The sequence below is a fragment of the Dromaius novaehollandiae genome, chromosome 3 (assembly GCF_036370855.1).
Source record: "Dromaius novaehollandiae isolate bDroNov1 chromosome 3, bDroNov1.hap1, whole genome shotgun sequence".
NCBI lineage: Eukaryota > Metazoa > Chordata > Aves > Casuariiformes > Dromaiidae > Dromaius > Dromaius novaehollandiae.
In genome coordinates this window covers 80304619-80331836 of record NC_088100.1, presented here as the reverse complement: position 1 = coordinate 80331836, position 27218 = coordinate 80304619, and the positions used below count along the sequence as shown (strand labels likewise).

At 38.9% G+C, this 27218-nt stretch overlaps 1 protein-coding gene across 2 annotated transcripts in view; it reads right to left on the bottom strand.

Moving 5' to 3' along the window:
• PCNX2 (pecanex 2) overlaps positions 1–27218 on the bottom strand; it is a 164137-nt gene that overhangs the window by 33290 nt on the left and 103629 nt on the right. For both annotated transcript variants that reach the window (XM_064509246.1, XM_064509245.1), the window contains 4 exons: positions 27000–27108; positions 21283–21412; positions 6818–6876; positions 4181–4396 (listed from right to left, as the gene is read on the bottom strand). In XM_064509246.1, the coding sequence (XP_064365316.1) occupies positions 4181–4396; positions 6818–6876; positions 21283–21412; positions 27000–27108 (514 nt within the window). The remainder of the gene's footprint in view (positions 1–4180; positions 4397–6817; positions 6877–21282; positions 21413–26999; positions 27109–27218) is intronic.

Sequence of the window (27218 nt, the reverse complement as noted above, 5' to 3'; positions counted from 1 at the left end):
CTCCTCCCTCCTAGTAAACTTAAATTCAGAAGACTATGACCTTTTCTTTGGGCAGTGTTGCGGCAGAAATACTCGCCCAGCTTTTCAGCTACAAGAGTCACAAACATTCACAGCAAAACTCAGAGCTTCACAATGCAAATATTGCTTCTGGTTTACTCAGAAACAGAAAGCCAGTCACAGATACAGAGAACACTGTTATGATTCACTAATTTCCCAAGCAAACGTAGACTTCCTATTTATAGAAATGCAGATTTTTTAGGGCCCTCAATTAAAATTGCATTTTTGAAATTAAAGTAGAGGTCAAGTAGCCAAAGCTCAGAAATTACAGATTTCAACTTCCTCCTCTAGCTTTTTTGTTTGTTTGTTGGAAACCATTCTATGTAATCAATTAAATCAAGGTCCCATGTAAAAAGGCAGTATATGACCAGACCACTAAAAATAGGAATGTAAGACAGATGCACAAATCAGAGGAAATGAGATTTCATGTGAAATATTAAACCTAGTGCTTATTAACAACTGCCACTTCACTTTGTAAACTACAAGCTGTTCTTCCCGTTCAGTTTTTCTACACACCGTTCCCACTTCTGCAGAATAAATCCTACTATATGCAACTGTGACCCCATGTGGACCATCTGCAAGACCTGAAATGGGGAAGAACCTGCTTAGTTGGCAGCTGGAGATGGTTCTTCGTGCTGCACTGGGGCAGCCTGGTCTAACTTCCTGCCCCAGCCCCTCTGTCTACAGTCCATGACACTTTTGCCATAGTCCATGTCAGAAAGACTGAATCTTATCTTGCTTGTGTCTGGTTCCCCTCTTGGCTCCCCTGTTCCTCCTGCTCTATCTACTCTGTCCTTAAACAGGCATTCAATTTCTGTGGTTTCTCTGGTACTCATTCTGCATGGTGCAGTGGGGTTTACTCACACATGTCACATCATGTCAAATGCTACATGTTAGAGCTGGTCCTTCGAGTATGTTGTGCTATTCAATCCTATGTTTTTCTGTTCCAGGTCAAACAATGTAATCCAAACATTCACACACTCCTAGTTTGTCTTCCCAACACATCTCTTCTACCTGGAGGCACCACTCTGAAAGCTGGAGAAACCTTCATCTACACATCATGTCCATGAGGATGTAAACTAACTATACATTCTGTCCTATTCCTGGAATAGCATCATTCACTGGGTACAGAAAGAAGAACAGAGGGAGGCCATTTCTCCCCCTTTCCATCCTTTTCCCTTCTAATACCGAGCAGTGTCCCTCAAAATGTGGTACTCTGAGGGTTAGAAGTGCTGAAGATAATCTAGGTGAGATTCCCATTTCCACTTTTCCCGTTCCCGTCCTCCAGTAATATGTCTGTGCTTTTCTGGTTGCTGCTGCTTTGTTAATTATGTGGATCCAGACCTTCTGAACTCCCAGGTAAGAGTGTGGCTTCGCCGGACTGCCAACCTCTTCCCGAGGGATGACAGAAAATGGGGAAGGGGATACTTGTGATCACAACTTAGCTGGCTCCAAATGGCAATTCATGAGACACACAAGGGGCTGCGGGGCTCAGTCCCTGTTGATTTTAAAGACCTTCTGCAGACAGCTGACATGCTGGATCTACTCACAAAGAAAACCAACTACAGTACTAACGCCAGGTAGTGTTAGGCAACCAGCGTGGAAAGGTCAATTTCCAGCCCCCATCTGGTTAAATAAACTGTGATTTTAGAGAATAGAGAGGTGCCTTGACAGGTGACACACCACAAGTTTTGAGCTTTGCTCTCAGATTCAAATATAAAATGGCACCCATCTAGTAATGGAAAACCCTGGCTTAACACCAAATGGAGTTTTCCCAAACCACTGTGCAACAAACTATCCACTTTCTTACTATTCAACCTTCAGCTCATTAAATCTGCCTGTTAGGCCCAGATCTTTTTATTTAACTAGGATAAGGTTGAGCATCCTCTCTTATTTTTCATCTGCATTTCCTACATTTACTTTTTCTGAGCTGCCTGGGGATGGTGATGATGGAGAGGGACCCAGAAGTAAGTGGCAACTGCAAGAGAAAAAAACTCATCCAATTTAAGCATGAAAATGAGATTTCTTTCTTCCATTTCTTTCAAATTCTGCAATGAACAATTTTAACAGAAAGGGATGATTAGCAAAGATAATGTTATGAAATTATAATGGGACATGATGGAAATGTGTATGGTCCTGCTTATCCAAAATCCCAACAAAAATAAACAAAATGTCAACATTTTCCAAGATTTGTCACTGTTTTAACATATATAAATCCCTCCTAGAAGTCACTTTTATTTTCAGATTTGCAGAAATGAATAAACCATTTTTTGACTTCATGGAGTTTTCATAAAAACCTCTAACTGTGAGCTACCTAAGAAGCACTGAAAATGAAAGGCTGACTAGAACGGTCTTAAAAAAAAAAAAAAGTTATTTCAGAGATTTATCAGCCTATGAAGTCAGTGGTACTGTAACTAAGATTTGAATTGCCATAGTATTTAACCGTTCTTGAAGAACAACATAAATCTGCATTTGTCTGTATGAAAGCAAGAGCAGCAAATGCCAAATCTGCCCCCCAAATTTCCCCCCTGTGGCTTCATTTTAGGTACTCAACCTGAGTACTTATCTCTAACACAGGAGCGCCACTGACTATTTTGGGGGCACAAGAGGAGAAGATAATACTTGCACACGTCTTTGAAGCTGAAAAAAGCCACAGAGGCAGACATATGTCATCATCCTCACAAACAAGAAATTATGGGGCAGATAAACAAATGCTTTCTCTCCCTTACTTCTTCCGGTTGCTTTTTCTTACAATTTGTCTCTGTTCTGAATAGGTACCTCACCAGGTACCACAATATCTACAGCTTTCAGGTATTTACTCTGTTTTCTACATAACTTTACTTAAGATACAGGCATGTTATCTTCACCCTCATCACATAGAACAGGAACCGAGCATCAAGCATTCACAACAACCTCCTTGTGAACCTACAGGAAGTCTGTCACAGAGTCAAGACTTGAGGACACACATGTTCCTTCCAAGTCAAAACTTCTCACATCTAAGTGCATTCAAAAAGCTGGCCTGTCTCCTGTTTTCTCATACTCAGCCTTCCTGAAAAGTTGCCTTGATTGTACATTCCTGCACATGCTGCCCATTAGATGCTCAGCCCTCCAGCCTGGGAAGCTGTTCTAGGATTTCAAAGCTCCAAGCATTTGCAATTGCAAAGTGATATCCTTGAAAGGCTACAAACCCAAGCAACAATCACAGCTAGCCGGTATGTTAGCACAAAGAGAATTTAAAAGCTATGTATAAAGCTCTGCAGTTTTACTTCCATTTTTCTCCCTACTTTACAACAACAGGTGAAAGGACAGGAGTGAGATACTATAAGCAACTGGTCTCACAAATGCCACAAGACCTAGGAAGGGGATGCAAGCATCTTTCCCTAAAGAGGAGGGTTCTGTCAGAGGAAAATGTTGAATAGGTCTCTTCTTCTACTAAGAGTTAGCACTTCCTAAATAAAAGAAATATGAAGCCCTCATCCAGGAATCAGGTCTCTACTTGCTTCTCCTCTCCTTATAGTAATTGAAGCAGGGTGCTGCTTTCTAGCTGGTTTCAACACCATTGTAAGACATAAGCTATTCCCTAGTTGTAGCCTAGTGTCTGCACTGAAACATCTCAGGTCTTTTGAAGTGTTCCTTTTCTACTGTGATAGAGACCAGCTCACCACTAGCATCTTGAATAATCCAACCCACAGCATTTTCAGTGGGCTGTCTCATGATATTTGGTGCTTTTTCAAAGGCAAGTTTTTGAAGGCTGAACAATTTTCAGAGGAATTTCAGTCTTCACTTCATTAAAGGAAAAAACATCTGAAAACATGACAAAGCGTAATCTAAAAGACCTGTGAACCAAGAAAAGAACTCGATATGCTTTCTTTCTGAAAGTCTTACAATACTGCAGAACACGACTCCTAATTTCTAAACATTTGGGTTTCACAGCACTGCCATTCAAATACTGACACAAAGAAATATAGAGCCTTTAGACAAACAAACAGATACCTATAAAGAAAGAGAGAAAAAGAAGTCCTTAAACTCTATGCCCCATGATAGAGTTGCAATAGGTTAAGGAAGCCAGACAATTTGTGGTTGCTTTTTTGTTGTTTAAATCATCAGGGATGTAGATCCTTACCTCGAAATTCCAGCCCTCTGAGCTGAAAGGTGACAAGGCCATTTCCAATTTCGATCAAGTGCACAAAAGCATTTAAATAATCCGATGTCAGAATAAAACAGTCTCCTGTGTTGTAGTTTCCCCAGCGGCCCAGTATCAAATCTCCACAAAGAGACTCCTGCAGAGATCTTGTCAAATGCTCATAAAAAATGGAGTTGAGATTATTGTCATCATTTCCTACAACCAGAGCAGCACACATTTGTGAAAAATAAAATTTATAATAAACTAAGCCATTCTGAATAGAACCCTATGTTCTTTTTTATTCCTGCATAAAGCCTCTTGCTCTACCTGGATGGTATCTTCTTGAAGATACACTACATAGAATGCAATGTCTAGGTGGACTAGAAGTCCTTTACAGAATCAGGAGTGCGGCTTTTGTTTAATATGAACAATACTATAAACAGAATATCAGATTGGTGAAAAAATGTATTTCAGATTGAACTACATCTCCTCCTCCATGTTTTACAACAGCAAGATTTTTTTTGCTCCACTGAAAGACCCTGCTATCCTAAGTTAACATCTACATATTGTTATTAATTTTAAAAAACCACAAATCATGACTATCTTGGTACATAAGCTTAGAACTACATATTCTTCCTGAGATTTTCACTAAGTAAAGGATCTGGTCACACGGCTTCCAGTAATTTCACTGGGAACTGTTTCTTTGACTCTTCCAGGAATGTTTCCAAATCTTTCTCTGCCAAGTGTCTGATGGGTACTTAAGATGAGGACATGTATTTAAAAGAATACCCTTAGTATATTGAGAAAGAATGAAACAAGGGCCATTCACCACTAGAATTGCTACTACTCTCTTTAAAAACTATTTTCAGCTGTCCAGATATACATTGCTTGGACCAGCTGTCCGGGTGATACAATACCACATAACAGTATGAAAAACTCACAAAGGTCTATGGCATTTAACCAGAACAAAATTAGCACTTTCTGATGACTAGAGAAAGGAAATAAATCCTTCACAAATGCAAACACAGCACCACATAATCCAACAGGGTGTTGGTGTGCTTGTACTCTTTTATATATCCTTGATATAACAACTATATTTATTTTCTATTATGCACCAGTGGTTTACTTTAAATACTTTTTAAATGTGAGTGGACAGATAGATATACACATACAAACCAGCATCTTAGAGATGCATATATGTATATGACAGTGTATGTGGCTACAGATGTACAGGTACACATGCATATTTATGTATGTGCATATTTGGGAGCAGACCTAATATGGAGAAGAAAAGAGAGGATGAAAGGCTATAGCTTCCCCTACAAATTGCTCCACCATACAAGAGGAGAAGTTGACACTTTACTGCACAGCCCCTCATCACTGTGGCTGTTAGGCACTGAGCCCTGGTATGTACCTATATGCAGGTGTGTACACACATACAGAAACACTTGGCTATATACCTTTTGGGGTATGTTTGGTGAAAATTTAAATTAGTCAGAAAAGGAAAGTATTAAGCACACACACACAAAAGAAATGTTTTGAGCAAGCAGTGGGTTTTAAAGGTAATTAGATAAGCATATATAATAATGCTAAAAGTTATTGCTATCCAATATACAGAATGGACTTGAGAAATATCCTAACTCCCCGCCTTAAAATGATAAATAATGAATGAGAATTATGTATGCCTTGAACTGGTTATACCTCTCTTGTCATCTGGGACTCCTTGGATTATATTCATTTCTGCTTAAAGATGTATATTTTTTTGTGCTGCTGAGGTAACAGCTATGCATAAAAAGGAGGGATAAAAACGCAATGAAACAACATTAATTACAATGTGAGTTTCCACCTTCACAATACAAGCCCCTGACACCTTGGTGGTAAAATAAAATCAGCTGCAGAATTTTAAAGAAATCCATATATGAAATCTTGGCTTCTCTTACTGGGATCAGGATTTGGCATGAAACTTTGATAACAGTTTCTCCTGGAAAGGAGTCTGTCCTGCCAGGTGATGAACAGCGTTAAGTGAGCTATCACGTGCTCTCCATGCCCACCGACTTGTCAAAAAATACTCCCATTTTGAGTCTCGCAGGAATTACCTGGTGCAGTCCAGCAAGATGTTTTAGATTGTCATGTATTAGAGCTCATTTCATGGGTCATTACCTGGAAGAGAAGCCCATTGGCTTTCCTTCTTTCTTTTACCTCCTCCTGCAAATTTTCTGATTTCCCTTCCCTCGCTTTCTGCCTTTTCCAGAAAGGTTTTTTCCTCAGGGAAGAGGCCCAAACTGCTTAGTTGTAGGGGCAGTATTACCTTCTTCTTTCTTCCAAAACACTCCCCTTACCAAGGCTAACCTTGGAGTTCAGCCAGGGTGTCTGCCATGTATTCCACACAAACAGAAATTTTATGATTAACCAAGAGATTCACAGCCCAGCGGCTATCCAATCAGTTCCACATAATTGAAGAATGAATTTACTTATCAAGTCACACAACTTAAACAGGAGCTCTGTTACATCTAAAATTCTCTGCTTCATTCACACAATTAAACACTTTGCCTCTCTAATTTTCCAGGCAAATCCTCAAAGGAGTAAATACATCGTGTTTTCCAAACCAAGCAAAATACCCAAACTCCCGGGCCATACCTGCATCCTTTTCGATCTGAATTGCCAGTCTTGTGTTGGAATGGTCCGACCTTTTGGTGCTGGAAATAAAGACATGTTGTACAGCCAATTCTTTTTTTAAGCAAGATTCACCCAAATACATGGATTTTTTTCTTTTAAACATATCTTCTCATCCTATGTTTGTACCATTATGCAGTTCATACTCCTAATCTGTGAATTGGTTTACTCCAAGTAGACACAGTAACTGTAATTTGGTATTGCAACTGCTAAAGTAGCTCTTTGGCACATGAAACAAAAGTGTCTTTTTCACCTTCTCTTTTTCCTCAAACTCTTTCTTCCCCATTTTCCTTCTTGTGGGGCTATTCATGTAAGAAGTAACTCAGCATGTAGCAGAGTCCATTTAGAAGCTGGCCTCTGTGATAATACACAATGCTACTATATACCTAAATATTTAAACTGGCTCCAGAAGCATACCTGCCAAGTGCTACCCAAATACTGAATACAAAGAATATTAAATCAGTTTTTCTTCCTTTCTAAGCCTTAAGGAAAATAGCTGGACTCAAGGGGTTTCATTTGTTCATGTGGAAATATTCCTGTCTATGTGCAACATCTATGGAATAAAAAAGAAAAAACAAAATAAAAAAAAAATTCTTATTTACCTAGGCAGCAATGAGGGAGTCCCTGGTCATTCTTATCTCTTGAAAAAGAGTGAACTCCAGGGTCTTACTCCATACACATGGTGACTCTGTCTCCCTTACTAATGTCACTTTCCCAATATTTTCATAGTCCCAGTCGAATATAATGACCACAAGAAAAAACAGTCACAAAATGTAAGGCAACTTCAAGGTACACTGAGCCTTTATGCCTACCTATAAAAAAAGGCACTTACAATGTCTGAAGCTAATGAATGATTGTCTTGCACTGTGGGCATCCAACAGAAGGGAGTGGTGGTTGTGGTGACTAGGCATATTCAATGCCAGAAATCCAAAGCATGTCCCAAGCCTTCAGGGTATGAGTGTAAGCCTAGGATGCTACAGAAAATGTACTTTTTTTCCCTAAAAATACTGCTCTGAGAGTGGTACTTAGGACTTTGTGACTTCGCTAAGACCATTGCCTTGCAAGTTTTGCCCTCTGTTGCTAACCTTAGCAGAAGTCCTGTCAATCAGATAGGCAGATACCACCATTCCTTGGAAAATGAGGTTAAAACAGAATATGGGGAAAGACAAAGCTATTTGGCCCAAGCCATGATCAGCGTAAGGTTACGCATGGCAGAGGTGTGACACTTGTCTATTCACCAGCCTGTTTGTGCTGGGAAAAAGAGCCATGACAGCCCCTCCCTGGGCACAGGAACTGAGGAAGACAGCACAGAGCACAGTGGAGATTTTGAATAGTGCAGTGGTCGGACGTTCAGCTTGGAAAGCTAGAATTTAACCACTCACTAGGAGAATTTAGACATGCTCCAAGGAGGACAGAGGCAGGGAGGGTCTAAGTTATACGAGGGGCTTTCAGATCGGTTAAACAACACTAAACGAGGATGGTGCAAACCCACAGTCTTTGAAGCACAGCAGAGAATCTCCCCCTGGAATTTTGTGTTTCTGGAGCTTTTTTCAGATCAGCATTGGTTTCCAGGATTTCTTGACTCAATATACAAGCTATTTAATGGGTTGGAAGTTCCTGATCCGAAGTTATAAGCTAATGCTGATGCTGCTCAGGGAGAAGAATGCCACTGATGTTCCTAATGTCAGAAAGTCTTTTCATCCAGCCTCTAGCTACAGCACCCACCAAAAAGCTGTGGAAAACTGACCAACAAAAAAACTGCACAGTGGCTTCCGTGTAACTGACAGAAGAGGAACAAAACCGCTTTGCCTCTACTCCCTACAGGCTACTGATTTTCTCTTAAAAGGGGCAGGTTTTTACTCTGCAAGAAATACAGTTGGAGAGAGTATGATTCTTCATTAGAATATTTGTAATTAATATTAGCACATGATCTACATACATTAACATCCAATTTGATGTATTATTTATCTTCTTGCTTCTGGTTGGCTCAGCTTATTGTAACTGCAATTTTCAGTTCCTATGCAACAGAAAATGGTTACATGCAGAGGGGCTTTCTAGGCAATTCTGAATACAAAGAATGATTTAACTGCAAAAAGATTGCCAGAATTCCTCTATCCTGATATACGCGCACCTTCAATTACAACATATGCAAGGGTTAGCATAAGATTACGTTATGGAATTCAATCAATTTTCTATTCTCAGCAGAGAAACATTGCTGATTTCAAAATGGATATATTTTAAGATTATCAGACTCCTTATTAACTTTCAGCCCCTTTGAAATCAGTGTGCCGATATGAGGCACAAGTCAATACTATTCTTTACCCCATTTTTTTTAACAACCCATAAAGCACTTCTGTTCTTGAGGCATATTGAGACAGGTACAAATCAAGCAATATTTCAGAAAATTCTAATCTATATAAGTGGGAATCCTTTTGCCCAGAATGCAGCTCTGGCTCCATTTCTCCTCTCTCCCTGCCCCCCCCCCTTTTTTTTGAGAGAGAGAGAGATGCATGAAACAATTATGGAAAATCAGGAGTGCTTCAGGACATGGATAATGCAACCTGAATGGGAAGAAGGGAAGGAAACAGAACAGCTCTCACAAACGAAATGAAACCAGCCTCTGCTGTGGCTTTATCCTCCATTCCAAGCACAATATTGATTTCTTAAGCAGGGAAAACATGGGCCCCAGGACATGAGATGATAAGAAAAGATTTGCTTTTTCAGATAGTACCAGAAAAAAAATCAAAAGCTTTATCCAGATATTTTGAACAGTAATTTTAATTTTTTATGAAGACCTGGGGTAATACATACAATTTGTAAAACAAAATAAGAGTGAACTACTTTTGTCCTGAAATTCAGTTTAGCTGAATCAATTCAAACAGTTAATCCATTTTGCTCTTTAAAATCTTCCACAACCATTAGTAACCAAAGCTATGTTTGTACCTTCTTAAAGGTGACAGGAATTTGCATGGCATTAAACTATAATCTGTGCCTAACAACCACACTAGGTATACATTTACTCCTGGGCTTTTTGCTGTCAACTAGGATCTCCTAAAGTGAACTTTTGGGACTAATGGGCAATTTGGCCTTTCCCCCAGTGGCTTCTTGCTTTAAATTTGGTCAGTACCACTCATCCAAGGTGATAATTAGCTCAGTAATTGGATTTCTTCCTGAACTGCATTATTCTACGCAAACCAAACAGAGTGCAGGTCCTTGGGCACTTGCCCTGGAGAGCAAGTGATCATGTTTGAATGTCTTCAGCTAAGTCTAAGCAATTTTAAAGTCAATGTCCTGCTTAGTTCCTGAAATATCTAACTCCTGCTCTTTTAATCCAGCATTTACATGGGCATAGAGATAATCCGCTGGCTAGCATAGCACTGTTCATGACATTATAATTATTGCTTCCCTTTGTAAAAAGATGGAGTCACTTCCCATATTTTCCTTGTGCAAAAATACTGCCTCATTTTTCAACCTGGAAAGACTTTCTCTTCCCATTTCACTCCCCAGTTTCCCTTCAAGTAACAATTAAGAAGGTAGAACAAAGGCAGAGGGGGACTCAGGCAGCCTGGGGAAACACAAAGGAGGTTGGTGAGAATCAGGCAAATGGAAGAAAAACAGATCATTGCCGTGCTTAATTCCAGAAACTGAAAAATGAAATTGCAGCTGTTTTTCTGCATTGCTGTTGCTGGATTTTACCCTAATACACAAATTCAAGATTTCCAGGATTCCTGCTGTGAAGGAGAGGATCTCTACTTTGAAAGACAATAAAACAAAGAAAAGCAGTCCCCTCTGGGGGGATGCAAGAGATGCCTTTCTAAGGTAGATCCAAAGTTTTTCTCTGTTTGGGTCCAGTGAATTTTAATCCATCTTTGCATGATATCTAACAGCCAAAGCTAACAGAGAGAAACATTACTATGCTGCAGCTCTATGACTATTCATGGAGCCTGGAGAAAAAAACCAACATTTCCTATTTGAAAGTCCTGTGCTGCCAGCAGCACAAACAGAAGGCTTAACATTAAAAACACAGTAGTAGGAGGCTAAGATAGCGAGGCAGGAGGGTGAATGGGGAAATGGCAGAAAAAGGAGGCATCCATGAATATTTGAAGGACACCAGAGGCAAAAACCATGGTACTAATTGAAAGTGTGAGGATGCCCAAGTAGTTTTAAATCAATTTCAACTAAAATGCAGAATGATTTCAGTGTGATTATAACACCAAATGCTTACAGCCCCTTCATGCATAACCATTTCCAGGTTTTCTGGGCAGTTGCATGGAAGACATGCCATAGGTTTAACTCACTTTAACAAAGAAAGATCTCTTGAAAAGGAAAACAACTTCTCCTTCCTACTCTCTCAGTCTGATTTTTATTTTTCATGCTCCCCTCCTCCCTTTCCCCCGACTGCTTCAATGTTTCGTCTAGCAATAATAAGTGGCTTTGATTGCATGCTAGGAAATGGGGGGAGGGTTAAGGCATAAAAAGTTGCAGTTATTAAAGACAACGCTGTTGAAGGGTCCTTTTAAAACACAGTAAGACCTTATTGTTTCCCGCTGTTAAGGTTTGTTTACTTTCTTTAGAAGTTTTTATAATTCATTATGAGAGCTTGTTGTGTTTGTTTTGGCTTTTGCGGAGGCATAAGAATCAGCATTGCAGCCGTTTGCTGAGACACTACTGAGACTACTTAAGACTTTGGCCAATGCTGAAGCCTCCTTTTCCTGAAGAGGAGTTTCCTGAGATCCTTGTATCAATAGGGATGCAAATGAGAAGTGTGAATTTGAGATCAAAAGCTGGGTGTCCTCGTGGCCAAACATGGATTCAACAGTCTACCTAAGTGCTCTGACCATCAAACGTTTAGCTGGGCACTTGCCCGTTATTTCACAGGAGCTGATGAATCATCTGCACACATCAGTAAGCCAGGTCATTTAAGCATTTGTATACTTTAAAGTATTTACTAATGCTTTAGTAAAAAGTCATCAATACCCCCATATTAATCTTATTTGTCTCCTGTGGTACTTTTTTTTTTTTTTTTTTTTTTTTTTGTGCCATGTCTGATTGTGGTTTATCTGTTAAAAAACATTTAGTTACCATTTTCAGATATTCTAACTAAGCAATACAAGGAGCTTGGTAAGTGGGAGGATTATGGCAACTGCACACAGAGATGTTTGTGCTCCCTCTTGCAGTCAGAAAGGGCCAGCACCTTGACCTTCCTGCAAGGACTGTACTTAGCACTGACCGCTGCATCCCAGCTGTGTCTCACTGTGCACAGTTCACAGACACAGTTTTAATTTAAATTAAGCAAATGTGTTCATTATACATGCATACATACAAAAAACAAAATATGCATCTGAAACACTGCAGGTATGTGTTAGTCCTCTGTTTTTTCCATCATGAGCCATGCAGACATTATAGGACAAGTACTGTGCTCTGCCCAGCCTTGCGTAAAGCACTCTGCTGGGGCTAATTCAATTGGGCTCTGCACTGGCTATTTTGGAGGCACTGACAGACCACTGTGGATAAAGTGGTGAAAGCTTCAGAAATTGCAAGGCCCTGGAGAGCACCAAGTAGGTGATAAGAAAAGTTCTGCTGAGGAGAGAGAAATCAGAGAGCAAAAACATCCCCAGTATGCTGGGAGCTGCTTCAGCAAGTGAGCCCAAGATGGCTATTTCCTTTATTCCACACAGAGAGATTCAAAATACTTCAACGACAAAAAGGGAGTTCATATTTTGTTAATGTTAAGAATAAGACAACGATTGGGGAGTGGTGCCTTATAATGAAAGCCTACATCAGAAATAATAGTTTAGATCATTATGGGGTTCTAGATATATTTCATATATCTATGAAATCATCACCAAAAGGTGAAAGAAGACAAAACAGAAGCAAATCTAGCCATTCCAGTGCCATAAACCTGAGAGTGCAGCATCAGTGACACTGCACTGAAGAACATCAAAAAATTTATGTCTACTGTGAAATTGCACAAAATCAAATTTAAAGCAGGGATAAATTTTTAATACCTGTGTTTTTTCATTGCTAGACAAGGATGATGGAGAATGTTAATCATTTACAGCAGTCTTTATGGTAGTTTCTACAGTACTCATCAGATTGAAAAAAATCTCCAGTCCATCCCTGAACTACATGGTATTTTGAGAGCAAACATTGCTAAGTCAAAGGATAAAAAAAAATATTTCTCTAGCATTTATCCAGTATTTATCTAGTCCCAGTGAGAATGAGGCTTCAGAGACAATTCTCAGTGGCAATAGTGATATAATTTTACATTTTGCATAATCTCTGAAAAAAGTGAGAGACATTGCACAATTTGCCCCTCTAAGCCCTCTGGCAATTTGGGTCCAGTATATACCCTTGCATATAAGGGCACAGAAAGGCATAGCATGAATTATTCCCTGTTGCCATCCATGTATAATTTACACATCACTGCAGTTAGAAAAATGACACTTACTGAACACTTCCTCTGCAATCTCAGCTTTCCCCCTGTCTTTACATCTTGACAGAAGTTGTACAAGTAACCATTTTCTTGAATGGAAGGTTTCAGTTTAGCACTCTGAATTTCAACTTAATCCTGAAAGTTTGGTTCAGTTAAATTTAAAACAGGATATGAGCTACATTATTCATGTGAATGAGATGAACACTTCTTGAGAACACCTGTTCTTGTGGAAATCCAGTCAAAACCAAAAGAAAAACTTAGTTTCAACAGATTTCCAACACTTAAAATGACAGAAACTTCATGAGTTCATTTGACCTCATTAGATTTCCATGATTTGGAAGCCAAGCATTAGAAGAACAGCTTATAAAATTTCAGTGCTACTATATATCCATACAAGCCCGATATTACTTGTTTTCTACTTCTTAGTCCATTCTTATCTTTCTTTTATGCCCTGTTGCTGCTCTCCTTTCCAAATATCTTTAATAATCATCTTCTACCCTGGTTAAGATTTCTTTTCTTCTATGGGTCTGTAATTTCAGTTCCTGATGATGAACTTATGTTGCATTATCCTCAGATTTTTCACTGCATGCCCATCCCTTTCCCTTTATCCCACTTGTGGTTTTGATCTCTGCTTGTGTTCTTGCCTGGCCTCAGCATGCATTCTCTCTCTGATGCCTCCCTTCTGTCTTTACTCTGTCTTCTTAGAATGATTCAGTGAATTGGAGTTGTGAATGCATCTTTAACTCGGCAGGGAACTACAGAGCACTGAATCTCGGATGCACTCCCAATTAATTATCACACATATGGCTCCCATTCAATTAGCCTCAATTTGTTTTATTGACTGCCACAGGCAAAATTTGAGAGAGGAGGTGTTACCAGTTAAAGAGATACTGCCAAATAGTTAAAATACAGCTTTGAATTTTGTATAGCATCCCCTGAGTGCAAAACTCTTGGCAACTTAGAAAACATTTATTTTAATACCAATTCTATTTCACTGAAGATGCCTATTTCTTCTCACCCACCCAATTCCAGATAGCCCTCTGAATTTTTCCAGTTCAGTGTGACTCCACACATGGAGTCAAGTGATCAAGCGAGGGCTGTGGTGGAGAGGAGATATGCATATCTCTGTGTTACAGCAAGTGCCAAAGTGGCATACGGGCACACAAGGTCATTTGCTAAGGACGAGATCACAGTTTAAGACACTAAGGGGAACATGTTTTTTCATAGGGCTTCTTTTCTTCTGAGCTCTACCTGAAGCAACACTTCTCTCCCCTGAACACTGTGGCTCTGTCACTGCTCAAAGTCCTAAGCACCCACTGAAGGGGACTAAAGACTCCCTCCCAGACCAGACAGGTCTTGCAGGCACAAGTCCAGGGGCAGTACTGATTGTGTGCAGTGTGAACATGTATAACATATAGGCACTTCAGCAGAGACGAAAGAGGGAAGGGTCTTGGGAAGACAGTCAAATGAGTAAGTCTAATGAATAACATGCAACTTCCGGGGTCTCATGAGGAATAAAGGCCGAAGGACAAAGATGTTCCTTGTTCTTTAAACATTTTGGTATTCTCTATTCTCTCTCCCAGTTCCAAAACCATGGCCACATGTATACCTGGAGAACAGGGTGCAAAATCCCGAAGATTAGTTTATACGCATTGTTTCAACAGAGCAATAATTTTTTTTTTCCAAAAACCATCTTCAAACCATCATCTTCAAATTGGGAATTTTTTCAATTATAAGGGAAGAGTAGTGAAGGAGAAAAAGTGACAATTTGCTAATGTGCCAGCTTTTGTATCATTGCCAGCCAGGGAGCACCACTGCAGGCAGTAAGAATGCCAGAGCTAAGGACACCTGAACCAGGCTGAAGGATCCTCTAGTATATGGCTATGCTCAGGGATCTAAAACCCTCTGAAGTCATCAGAAAGGCTCTCACCAAACACAGCCTGCTTTGTGAACAGGAGCAGACAACCATTCTGATCTGAATACAATACACTGAAAATCCAAACTAAAACCCATTCTTTCATTGATCCCATTTATTTTGACTTGCAATTCCTGGGAACTTATGAGTACCCATTTTGGTTTTATCTACCTACTGAAACATATTTATACTATTTTGCTGAGTTCTAAATTAACACTCAAGAAAAGCCTGGAGGAGTCCTGAGACCAGCTCAATGAAGACTTCTCTTAAAGGAGCCATAGTCATCAAAGGGGCTAACATATGTAAAACTGAGTAATAACTGATAATGAAGAGCTACAACTTCAGTATGCTCAAGAGTAATACCTCACAACTGGAACACAGTGCTTCTTTCTGCTGAGTTCATAAAAACAGTGCAGACACAGAAGCAGCCAGAGACACAAACAGAAATTACCTGAGAGAATAGAAGTAGTTTAGAAGAAACTAAAAAGATTGCAGTGAACTGTAAACTCAGGCCTATAATGTGGCTGGCAGGCCAGGAGGCTGGTAGTATTCAGAAAAGATTAAACTCTAAGTAAGGAGAATAGTCAGTGACAGTAGTCAGAGCATAACATTGCAGAAATGGTATTTGAGGAAATAAGGCAAATGCTAACTGCTGCAGATTAGGGGGAAAAGGTTCTCCTGTGCTTAAAAGTACGCTGTAATTGTTCACTTCAGAGGTTAATGTACCTTTCTTCAAAGTATTCAGTATAAACCAATGTCAGAGGTTGCTGAACTAGAAACATCTGCTGCAGTTGTTCCTCTGTCAACACAACTATGGAGGTCTAAGAACATGTGAGAAATCAAACAACATCGTAAGAAAAGACTCCAGCTCTTAAAAGGAGAACATGAAAGGTCTGAACTTGCGGCTCCCAACAAGGCCTATGGACAGATATGGGTGAATGGCTTTTTGCATCCAGAACAGGGGTTTTAGCAGCCATACCAGATGGGAAGGCTCATAGAGAAACCAGATGAACTTGGGTGTGTTAAAAATAAGCTTTTGGAAGTGGACGGCTGGTTATTTTATGGGAGAAAGGGAGGGAGCAGATGGGTACACTTCACAACTCCTCTCCCACATGTGTATAATGTGGGGTCAATTCTAATTATGTCCACACTGGGAAAACTCTTCCCATTCCACCTGCAGGCTGTCCATGACAGACAAGAGAAGTGAGCCAGTAGGAAAAACAAAATGTCAACTGCACTAAATCTGAGGCAGGGCAGGTTTTCCTCACTTTCCATTCCCACCTATATTAACATTACAGGTGGCTATTTTCCAGACCACAATGGCTAGAACAATAAACAGTGATATATTTTAAAAGAAGGAGAAAAGAAAAACCTGCTCACATATTCTCAAATACAGAGAGGCTTCTGGTAATACCATTCTGAGATAACTGGCAATTTAATCACAGCCTCTTTAGAGACACTTAACTAATTTACTTACACCACATAGTAATTCCTTAGAGACCCTCCCCCAAAGCAAATGCAACTTGTCCTTACCCAAAAGTAGGCATTGAACCAGATGACCAAGAAAGAATAGAAACATGAAGGAACATGAGAGAAGAGAGATCTCTAGATTCCTGGTGGCAGTTTGCTGTTTACTGGGACAAATCACAGCTGCAGCAGAGAACAGGCTGCTCTACATGATGCAGTGATTAGACCCACTGGGGAATGAAAGTAAACTTCCTCCTCTATTCTGTCCATTGCCATATCCAAGATACAAAGTAAGAAAAGAGGAAGAGAGGAGGGGGAGAGAACAAGGCTACAGGGTGACAAAGTATTAAAGAAAAAAAGCAAAGCAAAGGAATGAAACAACAGCTTTTGAACAAACGCTTTATGCTTTAAATTGCCTATACATTAAACAAGATTTACTGCTATTTCCTTTTCTCTCTCTGACATCTACAGCCTAATCATTCCAACAGCTGTGAAAATAAAGAGTAAAACAGGACTCTTCAAACTGGAAGCAGAACACAGACTGTTGGCAGCACGAAAGTGGTCTTGCATCAAAAACCTTTTTCTTCAGAGAAAATTTCTCATAATTAAACTCCCATGGAGCAACTAATTTGTAAGCGGCCAGCTAGCCTTCTGCTTTTACACCCCTCTCTCTTCAACAACAATGGCAGCAAAAGCTGTGAACAAAATGGTTGCGTGAGAAGTTGTTCTTCTGTAATATCCTTCCTTATTCCCCAATTTTTTCTTGTTCTTAAAACCACCCTTCCCTTTTCCCCTAGAAAGATTCCTTACTTCTGTGATATATTGGTGGACTAGACCTTGCATACAGTGAGTATAGATATGTGTCCTACAAACAAATAGCATATGCTGATTCCAGGGAGGAAGACACATGCCCTGTGCACACACCACAAGAACACAAATGGGCACAGTATGATCCCTGAATTTTGAAGAGCTTGTTAGGAATTTCACAGTTTGCTTACTGTCAAGATGAACCTTTCTTTTCTTTTTCTTTAACCCACTTGAGTTCTTCCATCTCCTTGAAAAAACAAGCAAGCTATCTTAATTCTCTAAGACTTTCACCTCCAGACCACATCGTCTGGAATGGCAGATGTCCAGTCAGAAACCTGAGAAATCAAACTTCTCTTTAGTCAGTAGAAAGAGTGAGACTAAAAGAAACATTAGAAATGCAAGATGCCTAAGTATGCGCTCAGAAACACTGGGTAGAGACAATCAAAACTGCACTTTAAGGAACAGATGGAGCAGTTGCTCACCACACAGACTACTGGCCTAATAATACAGCTCTCTTCTAGTAATGCTCTACCCTGTCCTTACTCACTAATGCCCAGACCTTCAACTTTGGATTAACTTTACAAAAACTGAAGCTAATTTTCCACTGTTGCCCCTAATGATAGAAGTGAAAAGGGGGTGTGCAAAAATAAATTTTTCTTATGTGAAACCAGAAAAATTGAAGTGCACTTGATGACAGTGAAGTATGCATATGCTGACGAACAGAAATGATATTCTGAGAAAGCAACCTTACTCATTACTCAGAATAAAAACAAAACCATCATATTTTAAGTTAGAACAGGGTTGCTTGCCGGAATTGCTTTTGATTAGTGCAATTACAAGGTTAAGTTATAAAAAATATAACCATGGAAGTAACTTCCTGTGTCACTTCATATAAACATACATAAGTTTTTGAGTAACTAATATAAATGAGATAATTTAATGTAGTCATCAACATGGTAAGGAAGTTTTTGAAAATGAGTATGCAAACTAGGCAAAAAACAGTTATATAAAGGTAGCTTTCCCCTAGGCAAAAGTTCCTGTTGCCAGGCAATAAGCACAAAAATAGAAAAAAAAAAAAACCCACAAAACAAAACAAAAAAAAAACAAGAGAGAGAGAGAGAAAATAAAAGATTCTGCTTCATACAAGTGTGTCTCAGACTTCACTGTAGTGAACCTGTGACCTTCTGCGCTGTGAATGCCCCAAGCTGAACTCAGCAAAAATAACTGTCAAGCCACTCCAGAAATCTCTACACTATCTTCCCATCTTTTGCACAAACGGTTGCACTGTTTTGTTTTATCTTACAGCACCTGAAAATTGTGTGTGTGGCCTGCCCTAAAGCATTACAGTCCAAAGAATGGTCAGCGGAAGAACCAGAACAACTTTCCAGGCCTGTTCACGTTCCTGAGCCTTTTAACTCTACAGTTCCATAACAGGCAATCAGACCATCCCTTTGAATTTTTAGATGTTGGAGGATCAAGATTTAAAGCAATAAGGCAAGGCCAGTCTGATTTTATCCAATTATTTAAATTCATTTATAGAAGACTTATCTATTCTTAACACAATGCTACTCCCTTCCCCCACCTTTTTTTGTCTTTTCACTGTGTCCTTTTAATGACCCAGGAATTATTCAGTCTAACTCTCACTCTGCTCAGTTCTTCATGTGAGCAAGGAAATACTGAACTGGAAGTGAGGCAAAGGAGAATCAGATGTGCTAGTGACAAAATGAATATATACTTAGGAGGAGCGATTACATGTGCATTTTGTGGGATGCCACAGGTTCAGGCAAACATTTGTTTCACTTGGACGAGTATCTGAATCTTCTACAAGGCTGCTTTCCACTTCCATAGTTTTTTGTGGGTTTTGTGTTTTTTTGTTTTTTAAGTGAGAAGAGCGTAAGAGGTACACTAGAATTTCTAACAAACAACACAGCATAAATTTTTCACAAAGAGCCTAACTTTAGCATTCACACTGAAGATAAAGCTGTAGTTACTGCTTGTTTTGAAAGGACAAGGAGAGAGAATTTTAAGTATTAAAAGCGTTAGATTTTCACATGTGGGGGTTTATAGTTCATGGGTAATATAGTTTTGTTTTCAAAAATGATTAACACCAACTGCTTCACATCTCTTCATGGGAGTCATAGATAGTCCATACTGTTGAAAATGAGACAACCTTATTTAACTGTCAAGGATTAAGCGCCATGTTTTGAAATTCCCTTTGAATATCTTCTCTTCTGCTCATCCCCCGTCCCAAAAGTCCTAGACAAACTGAAAGCAAATGAAAACAATCCCATCTATTTCCATCTACAATAACCTATACTAACCTGCCTATAGCAGTGATGTGCCTACAAACTACTAGGCTTGATTCTCTAACTAGTACCTAGAAAAGAAGCCACATGCCTTAAAAAGACTCTGAAGTAAAACGCAGCGGATGTTCTATTCTCTCCTCCCTACTTAATATGGTTCAAAGTTCCTATCCAAAAATGTAAAGCTGTCTGTGGGATTAGTGATAGCTTCCTACCTTTCCACGACTCCCCTCAAACTTCACTCCAGTGAAATAATGAACTTGTTGACCCAGAGAAGGATGCGTATGAAAGAATTTCATTAAAATCTCACCCCAGTGTACAAAACTCAGCTCCCCACAAAAGGTTTCCACAAATCTCATCATATTCAGAAGCAAATACAAAGCCCTTTATTTGACTTAGCTTTATTTCAGTAACTTCTTTATAAATGAGTACACATTCACTCACTGACCCAGGTCAAATTCAAACAAAAATAAAACTTCAAACTAATCAGACCTTTTCCCCTGGAAAATGGAAAATCAATCACTGTAATTTCTATTTTTCATTCTTTTGAGGTGCTCAGATAGATCAGTGATACTGAGACAAGGTGCTGACAAATGCACAACAATTTGCGCTGTTCTGGCCAAATCCTGCTTTGGCCAACATATTTTTCACCTTCTGTCTCAGACTGCTGTGGTAATTTACTCTGAGGCTGGCTACATTTCAGTAGGCAGGGAAGAGTTTATGAACAGCCCAGAACACAAGACTCAAAGGAAGCCCCTTACTGACTGAGTCCAGTCCCTTACCATTGCAGACCAACAGTTCATACAACCCCTCTCAAAAACTACCTCCATCTGGAAAGGAAACTGTTCTCCTGCCTCCATTACTCTTATTTGGAACCTGCTAGATCCCAATTACCAAGTGCTTTGAAAACCTACTGGCTAAAAGGAGCAGAACTTCTTTAATCAGTCTTTTCAGTATTCAAAGTTCATGCCCTTGTGCAACTGAATGCGTGACAACTAAATTCTGACAAAACCAACCAAATCTTATGTCAAGCTCTAAGATCAACTGTAGCAAGTAATTAGAGTGTACACTCATCATCACTACGAGAGTTACTTGCCAAATCTCAAATGGTAACAGGCAACATAAAATATATTAATGCAATCTGACTTCTAGTTACAAAGGTTTAACAGATTTAGTTGCTAAAACTAGTTAGTAAGACAAAAAAGGCTGACAACTGAGACTTTTATTGATTTTTTCCCCCAGCTTTGTTATTTTCTGTCTGTATGACAAATGCAACATGACACCTCATCTGTAACACACTGATAATTGTTTAAATATATTTGCAGAAATAACCAAATAACCATTAAATAGTAAAACAGCAGAATCCAGACTAAAAAATTTAACTCTCATGCCCTACAACACTTTCAGCACTATCTTTGAAAGAAAAAACCTCCAGAAATGAAATTAATGAGAGCACAACCTTTAAAAATAACAAATGTAGAAAACTTCTGAATAGTCTTACTTGTAGTCTTTCTCCCAGAACTTGACTGGTCTTGCGTATGATGCGATAAAGATGACACTACCAAGAAATGGACTCAGTGGAGTAGAAAAGACTGAAGTGGCCAGAGTTTGAAAAAAAAGCATAGCAGAGTCTGAAAACTGTAAGTTAAGGTAACACAAATGATTTCGTCGTACTGTTAAACCATTGTGCAGGCAGCTCCTCAAACTATTTATTTTTGCCTTTGTATTTGTAATTTTACCAAAGAGGTGGGGGGAGGAAAGGAAAGAAGGCAGTGCCAAACTGCCAATTATCATCATGTAATCCGTGGCTCTTCAACTCTGCAGAGTTGTAATGAAGGCCACATGTCTAAATGGAGTATGTTAAAAGCAGGGTGACCCTGTCTAATCTCTGCCCAAAGAGACATCCTAAGCCTAAGCAGAGCAGCGAGCGCCCTTTTCCAGCTACCTAGTGTCTGTTCTACAACACAAAGTGTTTTTGAGTCTGACACAAAGAGCTTTAAAAAAAAAGAGAGAGAGAGAGAGAGAGACCCAAGGCCCCCTAATTTGCTTTGAAATTCTCGGTTCCTTGCAGTGGAATCTTGCTTCCAATACCAAGGAGTCCAGTATTTCGTTCTGTGAGTTACTGCTTATTTTGGGATGCTCCAGTACGTGGAGAAAAAAATATGCTGCTATAATCCAACCTGCTGGCTCAAAATCATGCTTTCATGTTAATTTTCACCGAGGATTTAATATTCCATGCTGGTTGAAAGGTAAGAAGGGTTCTGCATTTCATACTTTTTGAAATATATACAACGTGAGAAGGTAAACACAGGGAAATAATAAATATCACACGTATCATAATGAATACCTGAATCCATTGCTTACTTTAAATGTAAATTCATATTCTATATCACTGGAAAACAAGTTATGAGATGGGTAAGGATACAGAAGAAGACAAGAGTTGAAAGGAGCATGATTAAAAAATGCAAACTAATGACATGTTAGGTTTGAATTCCCCTTTAATTCATACCAGCTCTATGAAATCTCAGGACAAAAAGTTTCCAAGCTGGCATGCCAGACTGTTGTCCTTCCCTACACCTCTCTTGGGAGGAAGGTGCTACATAAGGAAGTCATGAACTGAGGAGCAATTATCAAAGTACAGAGAGCAGGTGCATCTCAAAACTAAAATTAAGGTAAAAATCACCTAATAACCACAGTTTGTTTGCTTAGTCTGTTCTAATAAAACCCTGTATGTGTCCTCCACAGTCGTTAAGGCTTTGCAACAAATGTCTTTACATATATAAAACATCATTTGTGATACAGCGTTTCCATATAAAGGCTAGCTAACCATGCTTTCAAAGCAATATGCAATAGCTACGAACAAGTATTTGCCAAAATATATCTCTGAAATCCCTCAAACTTATTAAGAGAGAGTGGTTTGGAATGGTGTCTCAGTACATCAGCGAGTTTGCAAAATGAGCTGCCCTCAGAGTCTGAAAGTACAAAATGCAACGGAAAGCACAAAGCAGGAAGAAAGTGTGTCAACAAAGTTAATCTGTGACATTATGCTACAGTCATAACCAGCATTGGCTGTGAAAGATGCACAAGTATTTACAAGTGTCAGATAAGGGAAGGAGGCATGGGAGCTGAAGAGAAAAAGAACAAGGAGGACAGATAAGGACAGTATATCAAGTTTTCTAAAGGGAGTTTGAATGTAATTATTGATTTAAAAATTACCACCATCATGAATTAAGATATTTAGGACTCCACTGTGAACTGATAGCATCAAAGACGTAAAGCAGTAGCAACAGTTTTATTTTTGCTAAAAGACATAATATTCTATCATATGCATGTTGGAAGACATTTCCCTTTTGCCTTGTGAAGAGTAATTTTAATTCAGTGTTTCATATATGTAAACACAGCATGGGAGCAAATAACAGGACCAAACTCCCTTACCTACTAGTTGACATGTAGTGTGGGCAATTATTTGTCATCAAGTTTTTTTCTATATCATGCTACCTGACCTCCTTTTAATAGGTAATCCTCTTTTTATAGCAATGCTTTAATTAAGTCTAAGTAGTAAAGTGACTTATATTTACAGGCATGCTTTCTTGTTCTACATCCAAATCTAGTTTTCCTATGCACCATCTTTGTTAGGTTATAAGTTGTAGAAAGAGAATATGTTTCTCTCTGAATTATGGATTTTCTTTGTAAGGTGGCCAAATTTGAAATTTTGAAAAACAAACAAACAAACCTACCTTCAGCATGAAATAAAACAATCTGAGGATCATTTCATATAATTTAAAAATCTGTTTAAATTCACATCAGCTTCAAAACAAGTAATCAAAATTTCCCCTCCCCTATGTGGTAAATCCAGCCCAAATTCACAGTTTGTTTTCCCTAAATCACATTTTTAATTGCAATTACTATGGACCAAAAAAGGTTTGCTCAGTTCCAGGCACAAGAGGATGGGAGAATTAAGTGTCAGAAGGCTTCCTTCCCTGATGTTAGAGCTAAAACCCTGAAATAGTCAGAGCAGTAACTCTCATAAACAGAATACAACCAAACTACAAATCCTTCTTTTCCCAATCTCATTGCTGATTTACTAGATAAAACCCACCTTTGACTACAAACTATCTTGACTTTATCAGTGTGAAGAAATCTTACTGGGCCTAAAGACATTACCCTGTCTTACCCATTTAAACACAAGGAAGCAAAGCATCAGATTTTTCCTTAATCAGAAGCCCATTTCTATTCCTGCGAACTCTCTCAACTCACAGAATCACAGGATTAGGAGGAACTTTAAGGGGTCACCTAGTCCATCTAGCAGCTGCAAGGCATGACGAGCTATACCTGTATGACTCCACACAGATGTTTGTCTAAACTCTTCTTAAAGATCTCTAATGGCAGAGACTCTGCAACCTTCCCTAGGCAAAGCTCTGTGCGTGTTTCCCTTAATACCCTGCACAGCTGAAGCAAGCGCATTAAAGCAAGCAGAACTTTCATATCACTAAGCTCTATGGTAAAAACTCACTGAGGCACTTTAAAATTTAAAAATTTATGTCCTGTTTGCAAAAGTGATTTAGGCAATTAAGAGACACAAATAATTAACTCTGCAAAGAGGCAAGCTTACTGCCTCTGTAAACTGCAAAATGCATTTACTAGTACTGTTTGCAGAATTATGGTAGCAAAAAATAAAAACACTGTGCAGATACAAAAAGGCAAAGTTATTGTTGTGGGAATAGTAACTTGGGCATTTAACCAGTATCTTAATTGCAACATTGCCTTAAAGGACAGATTTGCTTTTACAAATGATATTATAAATATAAGTAATAGAAAGCCAGTCTATATACACTTCAGCAATAACTGTGTAAATAAGCTAACCCTGCTTTGTTAACTGCCCTCCATTTTACAAAGCCTAATTGGTACTTTTATGAAGAGTAGTTATCACTGTGCAAAAGTTTGTGATCAAAGGGAAACTCATTGAAATATAATCTTAGTTCTTGAATATTTTGTTGAATAACTTTATATAGACTCTCCTGCAATTCATATCTATGACAGAGATGAAAATCATTTTTTCATTGTGGAATTCTGTAATGATTTGCTATAAATCACTTAAAGTATTTGGACAGAGCCTTGTTTTTATAATGCTTTCTTCTTCTAAATTACCAGTTTGAAGCTTTCCCTTTGGTGTTCATTTTGTCTTCACTTTCCTCATCCTACATGCCCATTTACACTTCCTATACTAAAACTTGCATTGTTCTGGAACTGGAAAAAAATTCTGATACCCAACTTCAGACACTTAACTTACTGGTGAAGGATAATTTCCCCAAAGGTAAATTGGGGCATCTAGGTAAGGCTTTGAATTCCCCTGGAAGGGATTCTCTCTTTCTTTTAATTATCTGCTGAGGGAGATTAGTCAGTTAATTCAGCCAGCCAAGAAAGGTACCTAAAACGAGCATTTTTGACTCCCTGTGCCCGACCAATAAACCCTTACAGAGGGGGTGGAAGAAGGGCTCAGGGGAGACCGGCAAGGGCGTTGTGACTGTGAAGCTCAGCGGATAAGGTAGGTTGTGACTGACCGTAGCTGTAGCGCAGAAAGCTGACTTTATCTCAACACAAAGGGGAGCAGAGGGCAGCCTTTGTTTTAGATAAACGGCTACATCAGTTGAACAGATCGATTGACTATACCACAGTTGAGTGGATTAACTGGTGGCATAAATGTTTCTCCCTGAGTTTACTGAAAGAGCGTGAATGTCTCCCCGAGCTAGCCAGACCAGCATGGAGGGAGTGTATACATGCCTCAGCCCAACACAGGGTATAAAAACTGAAGAATTAACAAAAGAATTTTGAAGAGAGCAACGGGCTTGAGCTGCTTTCAACACACATATTCCTTCCCGGCAATCGGGGATGCCCAGCATTGTGACGGTGAGCATATTATAGAGCTCTGCAATGGGAATCACATTTATATTGTGATTGAACTGTACATTGCAATTGCTATATTTTCCTAAGTGTAACTTACACTTGTACTGTGATTTCAGCACACTGCTGTATCACTCTGCTAAACCAAAAATCCCACGTAACCTCAAATATCTTCAAATAAGTAAATTTTGCTATTTAAACATAATACCCTCCATGTGTAGAGTATCAGTCTTTGTAGGATGAAAGGGATAAGGAATCAGACATGTATATCTTATAAACAGTACCAAGCGAATTCTTCAGTAGGTCTGAACTAAAAGCAGTCCACCCAACTTTTTTTTTCCTGCAACTTTGGCTGGGGGGAAGGAAGAAATGAAAAGCTAGCCTCTGAAAATGCTTTAGATGCCAACAAAGTTAAGCTTAATCAGTTAACGTCAAAGCATTTTATTTCATTTTTATCTTTCTTCTGCTTTAAATCACATTTCTAACTGAATTAGACTTTAAACTGAAAAATCTTTGTTTCAAAAATCCACTATATATTTTTAACCCTACTGACATTTTGGGATCATTATACTCCATGGTTAAGTCTCCGTATCCACAAAAACAATGTTATCAGCCCAGGAAAAGGCATTAATGTTGATGAACATACATTGTTACCCATAAAACTTTTCACTGGATTATCCTCAACCTACTCTACCCATCTGCATAGTGGAAAGTTAAAAAAGAGAATAGTTCTCAGCTCCACAATGAAAAATGTATACAAAAGAATGTTAAAGTTCAGCTGCTTTTGAAATGGGGGGGGGGGGGGGGGGGATCAAACAGCTGCAACAGAAATCAGTTCAGCAAAATGAACTTGTCTCTGACTAATTAAACAGAAGCAACATATAAATATTTTATATGTTATATATATAACACTTTAGAGTTCAAACAGCAATATGCCCAGCAACTTTTAAAACTAGCTTCTGTATACACAGAAGTCTACCCAAAGCTAAGGCATCAGTTCTTTCAAAAAGCACTGAAGGTCAGTGCCTAGAGCTGTGGAAATACATGATCTGCTGAATGTGACTGGGTGTGGAGTGGACATGTATAAGACGAGTTTTGGTCAGAATATAGTTTCCCATTTTCAGATCCCATGCAGGCAAGAGTTGCATATAAGCAAAAGAAAAAAACACATTTCCCAGGTGATGCGTCAAGCATTTTCACATTTTTAAATAAAAGTTACCTAGAAATGTCACACCTTGTTCAAACACTGTAAATAAAATTTTGTACTTACATGAAGAGGAATTTGAGAGTAAAGAAAAAGTAATTTATAAAGGATATGAGGTATTGCAAAGAGCTGAGCAAAAACATGGAACGATGACCCCCAGGCAATCTGCCAGGGAGCAATATATGTCATGATGAACTGTAACTTTTGCAGTAGGTCCCACAGCTGAAGAAAAAAATAGAAAGACATGGTCACTTTTTAGGTATTGAGATAGTTTCTCATAGTAACATCTGAAAATGATAAATCTTTTAGAACTGGAATGAATGTGAGACAGT